Genomic DNA, 10,000 nt, shown 5'->3' with positions numbered 1-10,000 from the left:
GGACTACGGCCTGATCAAGTACTGGTTCGTCCGCCGCAGAGGCCTCGATGAGCGCGGCCTCACGTCCAGCGCCAAGTGCAAGGTGTTTCTCCTGAGCCTGACCTTCTGCGCCAGCATTGCGTTCGGCAACGTGGGGCTCAATTATGTGCAGCTCTCCTTCGCCCAGATGATCTACACCACCACCCCCATATTCACACTGGCCATATCATCCCTGGTTCTCGGGAAGCAGCACCACATTCTCAAATACACGGCCATGATGCCCATCTGCCTCGGGGCATCGTTCAGCATTATGGGCGAGGTCCAGTTCGACCAGACCGGCTGCTTGTTCGTCTTCGCCGCCACTATGCTACGTGGCGTGAAAAGCATCCAGCAAAGTAAGTGTGCACATTTATTTAACACCCAAAACCAGAATGTCGACACATGCCATTCGGCCTTTAAAGCGATAGTTTGATAGGAAATCAAACCTGCACATCTCAGAAGATCTTTCTCAATGAGTTGTGGAGGTGTTCAGTCAGCTCTGATAGACGTGCTTATGGGCTTTCTGACCCTGAAGGACTGTAGGTGAACTAGAACAGTGAGTCATACAGTGTCAGAAAGCACATAAGCACGTCTGTTAGAGATTGCCAAACACCTCCACAACTCCAAACATGTCTTAGCTTAAGGGTCCTTTGACCGCAGTGACGGCTCTTTCTGGTGTTGTACCATAGAACCATTAAAAGGGTCTTTAATGGACCATGCATGAGAGGTTCTCCGCTGTAAAAAATGATCCATTTAACCAAGTACTGAACCATACTTTGAGGTGATCTGGTTCAATTTAACAACTGGCTTACTTAAGAACCCTTGAAGAACCCTTAGTGTACATTTGCTGGGGCAGTGGTGGCTCAGCAATTAGAGCTCCAGGCTGTTGATGACCGGGTTGTGTTGGGTTCGATACCCGGGCTCCGCAAGCTGCCACTGTTGGGTCTTTGAGCAAGGCCCTTCACCCCCTGCCCACCGCTCCGGGCATGTGTGTTCACTGGTGTGTATGTGTGTGTTCACTGCACAGATGGGATAAAAGCGGAAGCCACAGATGGTAAAACATGGTTCTCTTGTCTTCGTATCTTTAAAAAAGGCTTAAAAAACTTTTACAGGAGAGGAAAATCCCTTCTTAACTTGGATGTACTTCAATGGAAATCCAAGTCATGTTGGAGCTTTTGTATTGGTCCATTTATCATGAAATGTTCATATGATGTAAATAACCTTCAAATAATGTAGAAAAATAAACGCTTGGGGATTTTTTTTTTTTATGGACTACTACTTTAACAGTTCCTTATGGAAGTCTGACTAAACCTTCCCGCTGGAAAACACTAGCCACTGTGTCCAGGAATGGAAATATTTCCTGTAACTCACACCTCTGACATCATGCGCCGCTTTTGCTGCGGTTGTACCGTCCCACACAACTGTTTGTGTTGCTAAGGAACGTGTCTGCAAAGCAGGTCTGCCTCGTTCACCACCGGCGTCTGCTCTGGCCCATAGCTCTCTCGCTCCTGCAGCCGCTCATAGCTCTGATTCTGTAGGGGCAGGTTCACTCTGGGGCTTCTTCTGTGTTTAGAGGATCGACCCGGTCACGCTGAAACCTTCCAGTCTTTATAAACAGCAGCTTGACTGGAGAAGGAGAAAAGCTTCAGTGGGAGTCAGCTTGAGGAGATTTGGTTCTGAGTCGTTCACCATCAGATTCTGATGCAGCTGCCAGATTCACATTATGGGGAAAAGTGAGAAACAGCCAAAGTGGAGATGTTCTTGCTATTGTGAATATGGCATAATGGGTGTGGGGCAGTATGTCTAGGTCACTGACCACCTTCAGACCACAATGGGGGCTCTTTCTGGTGTTGTACCATAGAACCATTACAAAAGGGTCTTTAATGGACCATGCATAAGAGGTTCTCCGCTGTAGAAAAAGAACCATTTAACCAAGTACTGAACCATTCTTTGAGGCGATCTGGTTCAATATAACATCGGGCTTACTTAAGAACCCTTGAAAAACCCTTAGTGTACATTTGGAGTGAAAGGTAAAAAACTGGTGCTGCTGGGGGCAGTGGTGTCTCAGTGGTTAGAGCTCCGTGCTGTTGATGACCGGGTCGTGTTGGGTTCGATACCCGGGCTTCGCGAGCTGCGACTGTTGGACGTCCATTGAAAGTTAAAAAGGGTTTTTTTTTTCTTCTCCTGTAGGACCCAAGTCATGTTGGAGCATTTCTATTGGTCCATCTGTTGATCCTATTGATGATTGATTGCAGGATCGTTTCAGAGGGTCTGAGGTGTGGGGCAGTTTGTCTAGGTCACTGACCACCTTCAGGGATCATAAATAAATTATATAGAGCCTATAAACAACAACAACAACCAGTGTAAGTACTAGTAACTGCATAAACTGCATAGCAACAGGCATCTGATTGGATGGCAGATCATTACGCTGTTATTTAATTCACCAATGATTTGTGTTTTATTCCCAATTCCTCTTTTAATTGATTTTAAAGGACATTTGCATTTAAAAATCAGTGTTTTCACGATTTGTAGCTGCTGTATTTATTTCATTCCAGTTTAGCTTAAAGGAAGCTTATAAAAGATCATCAGAATTTAGCCTCCACATTGACATCAGCATCCCAAAAGTAAATATAGGCCTACGAGCAAACGGTGCACATGCTAAAATCAATAGCACACTCCCATCAGTAAGAGGGAGCTAATATATAATCTGATATATTTGTACTTTTAAAGTTTAGGTATCAGCAGTAAAATTACTGTGAGATACTCCAATAATGCAAAGTTTCACCCACCTCATCCCCAGCTACCCCACCCATCCTGAAAGGGTTGGATGTTCAATGCTGGGGGGCTTTATACCCCTCTAGCCCTCATAGCCCACTGGCATTAGGCAGCATGGTGTAGGCTCATGTTTGGCTCATGTTTGTTTACCTGCTCCAGAGAGTCCTATTCTATTGGCAGTACCTCTTTATCTACAGGCACTACACAAGCTGTGTGTGTGTGTGTGTGTGTGTGTGTGTGTGTGTGTGTGTGTGTGTGTGTGTGTGTGTGTTTGCATATAGCAGCTGAATGCATTCATTATAAGGGGTGTCCACAAACTTTTGGACACCCAGTGTAAGCACTGCCGTATCAGCCCAGGCCTGAGTGTGTGTGTGTGTGTGTGTGTGTGTGTGTGTGTGTTTTTTGAGTTAAGTGGTTAAGTGGTGTCCTCAGCACAGCAAATTAGCTCGCGCAGCTAAAGTGGATAAGCAGTAAAGGGTCATTTCGAGGAAAAGTCGGACCTTTAATGACCACACCGGTCCTCCAGAAAGAACTGGGTGTACAGCTTGAACTTCAGATCACATGGTGGCTAATTCGCCACTTTTCCACCTAATACAGGGAGTGACATTCGCTGGTCCTCTGCGGGTTACGTAAGAGAGAAAAGCTCCAGAACAAAGGGTTTAAGGACGGGATTAGAACCGTGCAGGATTTCCACTTTGTTCTGACCCAGTTTAACGATAAACTTTCACGTTTTGAGTGACGCTTTTGGTCATATACAGTTACAGTAGATGTCCAGATGTTTGTGGACACCCCTTCTAATGAATACATCCAGCTGCTTTAGGTTGCAGCCGTTGCTGACGCAGATGTGCAAATTGTGCAAAAAAAGGATTCTTTGAAGTAGATCAGCATGAAGCTATTGGCACCATTCTGCCAGGCCATAACGCCAGACATGGGCTAGTAGAGGGGTGTAAAGCCCCCCCAGCATTGAGCTGTGGAGCAGTGGAAGAGCTGTGTTCTCTGGAATGAGGGTGGCTTGTGGAGTTGGGGGTGATTGGGTGGGGTGGCAATGATCCAGCATCCTAAACCTCACTGAAAACTTTGTTGCTGAATGCAATCAAATCCTCACAGCAATGCTTCAGTAGAAATACTCTCTAGTAGAAAGCCTTCTTCCCTGGATAGTAGAGACAGTTACTCCAACAAAAGCAGAATATATATATATATATATATTTAATCTTGATTTTGGGAGAAATAGTAAATGAACTGGTGTCCCAATACTTTTGTCAATGAAGTGTATACATGCCTACCTGGTAAGGCAAACATTTAAGCATTTAAAAAGCAGTAAAGCCACTTCAAGCTTTGGTTCATCGTGCAGTGGCATGACCTCGGTTATGACCGGCCCTGTACCCTTCCTGATCTGGTGTGAAATGTTTGGCAGAGATGCTGAGAGAAACCGAAAGGCTTGTTCCTCTTAGAGCAAGAAGGCTGGAGTGAAATTGGAAGTGTCTGTTAATTTGCTTGAACCTCCCTACAGCTCAAGAACCCTCCAGGAATAGTCATCTGGGTCAAGCTGCTGGAGTCAAGTTTCAGTGGTCGTCCTATTTAGAGTCGGACCCCCCCCCCCCCCCCCCCCTGTATTCTGCAGGTCAGGGTTGTTTACTGTGTGTGACGTCTGGCAGTTCAGCACGTGTCACTGCAGACTTAGCTGTGTGTGCTAAGTCAACATGGGAAAGCACATTTCCAGTGCTTTTGGCCAAAGTTGCTGTATAAACATAAACATTTGCTCTGTATATAAATACATAGCTAGATTGACATACACTAAATGGACAAAAGTATTGGGACACCTACAGGCGCTTTGTTGACATCCTTACCCTTAACCCATAGGCCTTAATATGGAGTTGGTCAATCTTTGCAGCCATAACAGCAGGTTCTGCAGTTATCGAGTGATTTTATACACCTGTGGCAATAGGACTGAATGAAACAGCTGAATTCAATGACTAAGAGGTGTGTCCCAATATTTTTGTCCATATAGTGTATATATACATAATATACAATGATCTCATCATATATATATATAATATATTGCCATAGTAACTTTTATTTTTTTATTGTATGATACAGGGCAGACTCAGGGCAGCCAATCAAGACTGAGGTCAGAGCTGGACGGCACAGTAATAAAATCAGGCCCCTTTTAGTGGATCTTTTTGTTCTCCTATATAACCATCAACATTTCTCCACCCACTGTCTAGCACTACCTCTGTCAGATGATCCTCCCACCTCTGATTTGGATTGAACTCATAACCTCCTGTTTATTATTTACGTCTTAAACTGAATCACATGAATAAAAAAATGACCAGAAACCGCCAGTGGTCAGGGTGGCACTGCCAGGGAGTTTGGGCCCCATGAAAATATATTACACTCGGACATAGCATAGGGCCCCTGTCAGTCACAGGCCCTTAGAATTGTCCTAACCCCGTATGGCACCCCTGCCAGTGGTACAACACAGATCTTACAAAAATAACAGTAGAGGAACCCTGTTTACTGTTGAATAGAACCAATTTTACCTAGGGGTCCCTAGGGGGTTAGCCTAGAACCTTTACCCATACCAAAATACTTCAATCTTGAACCATCTTCAGAACTGTACCATGACTTAGAACCATTTTAATGCTTGCATGTTACATATAAAGGGTTCTTGCTCACTGTTCTTGGTCATATCTGACCCTGTGTGTGTGTGTGTGTGTGTGTGTGTGTGTGTGTGTGTGTGTGTGTGGTTTCCCAGGTATCTTGCTCCAGGAGGAGAAGATCCACTCCGTGTTCCTGCTCTACCTAATGGCCATCCCCAGTTTCTGCATCCTGGCTGTGGCGGCCCTGGTGCTGGAGAACTGGGCTGGCCTGCAGTCTCCTCTTCACTACGACCGCCACCTCTGGGGCTTCATCCTGCTCAGCTGCCTGGGCTCTGTGCTCTACAACTTGGCCAGCTGCTGCGTCATCAGCCTCACCTCCGCCGTCACCCTGCACATCCTGGGTAACCTTAATGTGGTGGGCAACCTGCTGCTGTCCCAGCTGCTCTTCGACAGCCAGCTGTCGACTCTGAGCTGCGCCGGAGCAGCACTGACCCTGTCCGGCCTGATCATCTACCAAAACTCAGAGTTCATCGCCGGGTTTCTGGACGCCCGCTGGGACCGTAAAGCAAGTGGCAAGGATGCAGAACCGGATTCTGGATCAACGTCTGATTTGTCATCCGAACTAGAACCGCCTCCCGAGAGATCCTCTGAAGAGGGCCACTTTGAAGAAACATGGGCAGAACAGGTCGATGACCTAGAACCGTATCTTGACCTGGAACCATGTCCAGAAACCTCTCCAGAACTGAACCAAGACTTTGAAACATCTCCAGGACTGTCCAGTGACATAGAACCCTCTTCAGACACATCTCCAGAACTGCACCATGACTTCAAACCTTGTCCCAAACTGTCCAGTGACCTAGAACCCTTTCCAGACACATCTCCAGAACTGCAACATGACTTAGAACCTTGTCCCAAACTGTCCAGTGACATAGAACCCTCTCCAGACACATCTCCAGAACTGCACCATGACTTAGAACCTTGTCCCAAACTGTCCAGTGACATAGAACCCTCTCCAGACACATCTCCAGAACTGCACCATGACTTAGAACCTTGTCCAGAAACATCTCTGGAACTGCCTCATAACCTAGGAACATCTCTGGAACTGTCCAGTGACCTAGACCTTTCTCCAGAAACATCTCCAGATCTGCACCATGACTTAGAACCCTGTTTAGAATCACAGATGTCTTCAGAACTGTTCCTTGACCTGGAACCATCTCCAGAATCGTCTCCAAAACTTTTCACTGACCTGGAATCTCCAGAACCATTGCCAGAACTGTGCAGTGACCTAGAACTCTCTTCAGAACCGTACCATGACTTGGATCTATCTCCGGAACCATCCACAGAACTGTGCAGTGATATTGAACCATCTTTAGAACCACACCATGATGATGAGGAACTATCTCCAGAACCATCAGCAGAACTGTGCAGTGACCAAGAACCTTCTCTGGACCTGTACCATGACCTGGAACTATCTCCAGAACCATCCACAGAACTGTGCAGTAATATTGAACCATCCTTTGAACCGCAGCATGACCTAGAACTATCACCAGAACTGTACCATGACCTAGAACCATTTCCAAAGTGTTCTCCAGAATCAGAGCTGGAGGTCAGAGAATCATGCTCATGAGAAAATGGATTGAGGAGAGCGGAGTGTTGGAGAGTGGACTACTGACCACTGACCGAGCTGCGTCAGTCTACGGGCCAGAGCGTCAGATGGTTCTCTTATGGTTCTCTAGCACTCATTCTTCATGGTACCTCCTCACTGTGCCAACGTACGTAATCTCAGTCATGGCCAAGCGCACACGACTCCAGGACTGTGACTGACGGTAACTCATGCCTTCTGAAAGCAGCGTGTCTGCTGTCCTCATCTTCATATGATATATATTTATATATTTTTGCTTGTTTGTTTTAAATGACACACACACACACACACACACACACACACACACACACACACTGCAGACGGTGTGGTGGGACTGTGTAACTCTCCACTGTGAATTAACCAGCAGCTACAGAAGCTGCGGACTTGGCCCAGCACTTTGAAATGGGTAGAAGTGAAGGAAGACAGGTCTGTTTATTTGTTTGTTTGTTTGTTTGTTTGTTTGTTTGCATTCTTCTTGCCTGCAGTCTAGATGGGTCTTTTTAAGGGCAGCTTTTCTTGTGGGTGCTGCATTAGTCACGTCTTTTTTATTTATTATTATTTTTTTTATTTTTTTTTTTGGTCTAGTTTACATTTGCATAAAGTACAGAGTGCTGGATCTCAGTGTTTGCTTTGGTTTGTTGTAGGGATGCGCAGAGCTGTGCCGCGGGCGTCTGCGCTGTCCGATACTGATGTTTACGTGTTGATAAGGATGCAAATCGACGGCGCGGTTCAGTAAGTACAGTAAGCAAGTTGAACAAGGCGTCCCGTCCCGACACAGGAAAAACAGGCTGGTTAAATATCTGATCTGACCGAGCAGCCTGCGCTTACACTGTACTTCACTGTAGTTCAGGTAGTTACCATCTAACAGTGGTCCCATTATATACTGACATTGTACTTTTATGGTCCGTTAGTCCGTAGTTAGGGTTCTATTTATGGCTCCCTTTTTTTTGTTCCCTACGGAACAAAGGCATTATGGGCATTTTAACGACGTCCTGAGCTCCAACTGCTAAAAAAAAAAAAAAAAAAGGTGGCTGGTACGTCTTGCGTAATCCCCCTCGCGGGCCTTTATTATTAGATCTGGTCTGTCTGCCTCTGCAGGGAGACGGACAACTTTAGCACAATGTCGTCCCGGTGGCAGTGGACAGGGTTCTGGGAGCTAAGCAGGTGTTTATCTCCTTCACTGGACTGTGTGGCTTGTTTTTTTTGTTGTTGTTGTTGTTGTTGTTTGTTGTTGTTTTACTTGACCTTTGCCAGACAGTGTTATTGTTGCCCCGCTCCGAGGGGTTGGGGATGTCCTTATTATGTTCGGAATGGCTCGTCAAAAATTAAAAAAAAAAAAACTGTATATTTCCCAACCTTTTCCCAGATGTGCTCACCCAGCCAAGACCTGTTTGATAGTTTAGCACTGGAGCTATGAAGCTAATGTACCACAGTCTAGAACCACAGACATGTCCAGAGCTGTACCATGACCAACAAAAAGGACCATCTCCAAAACTGCACCATGGCCTGGACCCATTTTTTAAGGCATCTCTAAAAGTATATAGTGACTTGGAACAGTCTTCAGAACTATTTAGAGAACTATACAGTGAGCTAGAGCTGTTTTCAGAACTACAAAATGACCTAGAACCATCTCTAAAACCATCAACAGGGCTGTGCAATGACTTAAAAGCACTATTAGAACCGCACCATGACCTGGACCCGTTTTTGAAGGCATCTCTAAAAGTATATAGTGACTTAGAACAGTGTCCAGAACTATTTAGAGAACTGTGCAATCTCCAGAACCGTCAGCAGGGCTGTGCAGTGAACGTGATGAAACCTAGAACCGTTTTCAGAACTGTATTGCAATCTGGAACCACTTCTGGAGGAATTTCCAGAACTGTACCTTGACCTATGCATCTCCAGAAGCATTTATAGAACTGTGCAGTGACCTAGAACTGACTTCAGAACCATACCATGCTGTAGAATGGTCTCTAGAACCATAAACCGAGCTGTGCAGTAAACTATGACAACAGGTGTTGTGCTAAATTCCAACCCCCTGCAGAATCTGACGCCATGCAGAACCTAAAGGTCAATTGAACCAACGTTCTGTTTCTAGATGTATATCTTGAATTTTCCTTCTCTGTAAGCTCCGGAACAGCAGCTACAGACAAGCAAAGAACCATCAGCAGAACTGTGTAGTAACCTAGAACCATCTTCAGAACTGTATCACAACCTAGAACCATTTCTGGAAGAATCTCCAAATTTGCACAATGACCTAGAAATATCTCCAGAACCATCAACAGAGCTGTACAATGACGTAGAACCATCTTCAGAACTGTATCACAACCTAGAACCATTTCTGGAAAAATCTCCAAAATTGCACAAAGACCTAGGCCTATCTGCAGAACCATCAGGAGAGCTGTGCGGTGACCTAGAACCATCTTCAGAACTGTATCACGACCTAGAACCATTTCCAAAATAATCTCCAGAATTGCACAATGACCTAGAAATATATCCAGAACCATCAACAGAGCTGTACAATGACATAGAACCATCTTCAGAACTGTATCACAACCTAGAACCATTTCTGGAAAAATCTCCAAAATTGCACAATGGCCTAGGCCTATCCGCAGAACCATCAGCGGAACTGTGCGGTGACCTAGAACCATCTTCGCAACTGTATCACAACCTAGAACCATTTCTGAAAGAATCTCCAAAATTGCACAATGACCTAGAAATATCTCCAGAAGCATTAACAGAGCTGTGTAGTAACCTAGAACCATCTTCAGAACTGTATCATGACTTAGAACCATTTCCAAAATAATCTCCAGAACTGCACAATGACCTAGGCCTATCTGCAGAACCATCAGCAGCCGCTCAGCTAAGACACCTTCGACGTCCGTCCAAATAAGGGTCCTTTAGTTTCGAGCTGGAGCTGTGAGACTAATATAGCTGGACTAGACTTTGGGTCACTACTGACCTCTAG

At 45.4% G+C, this 10,000-nt stretch overlaps 1 protein-coding gene across 2 annotated transcripts in view; it reads left to right on the top strand.

Annotated features, from left to right (window-relative positions):
• Positions 1-10,000, top strand: part of slc35e4 (solute carrier family 35 member E4) — a 14,931-nt gene that overhangs the window by 3,607 nt on the left and 1,324 nt on the right. For both annotated transcript variants that reach the window (XM_072659511.1, XM_072659513.1), the window contains exons 2-3: positions 1-374; positions 5,549-10,000. The exon at positions 1-374 is cut by the window's left edge and continues 240 nt beyond it; the exon at positions 5,549-10,000 is cut by the window's right edge and continues 1,324 nt beyond it. In XM_072659511.1, coding sequence (XP_072515612.1) covers positions 1-374; positions 5,549-7,020 — 1,846 coding nt within the window. In that variant the 3' untranslated portion in view covers positions 7,021-10,000. The remainder of the gene's footprint in view (positions 375-5,548) is intronic.

Source organism: Salminus brasiliensis, chromosome 16, assembly GCF_030463535.1.
Source record: "Salminus brasiliensis chromosome 16, fSalBra1.hap2, whole genome shotgun sequence".
NCBI lineage: Eukaryota > Metazoa > Chordata > Actinopteri > Characiformes > Bryconidae > Salminus > Salminus brasiliensis.
This window is presented reverse-complemented; position numbering and strand designations above follow the sequence as displayed.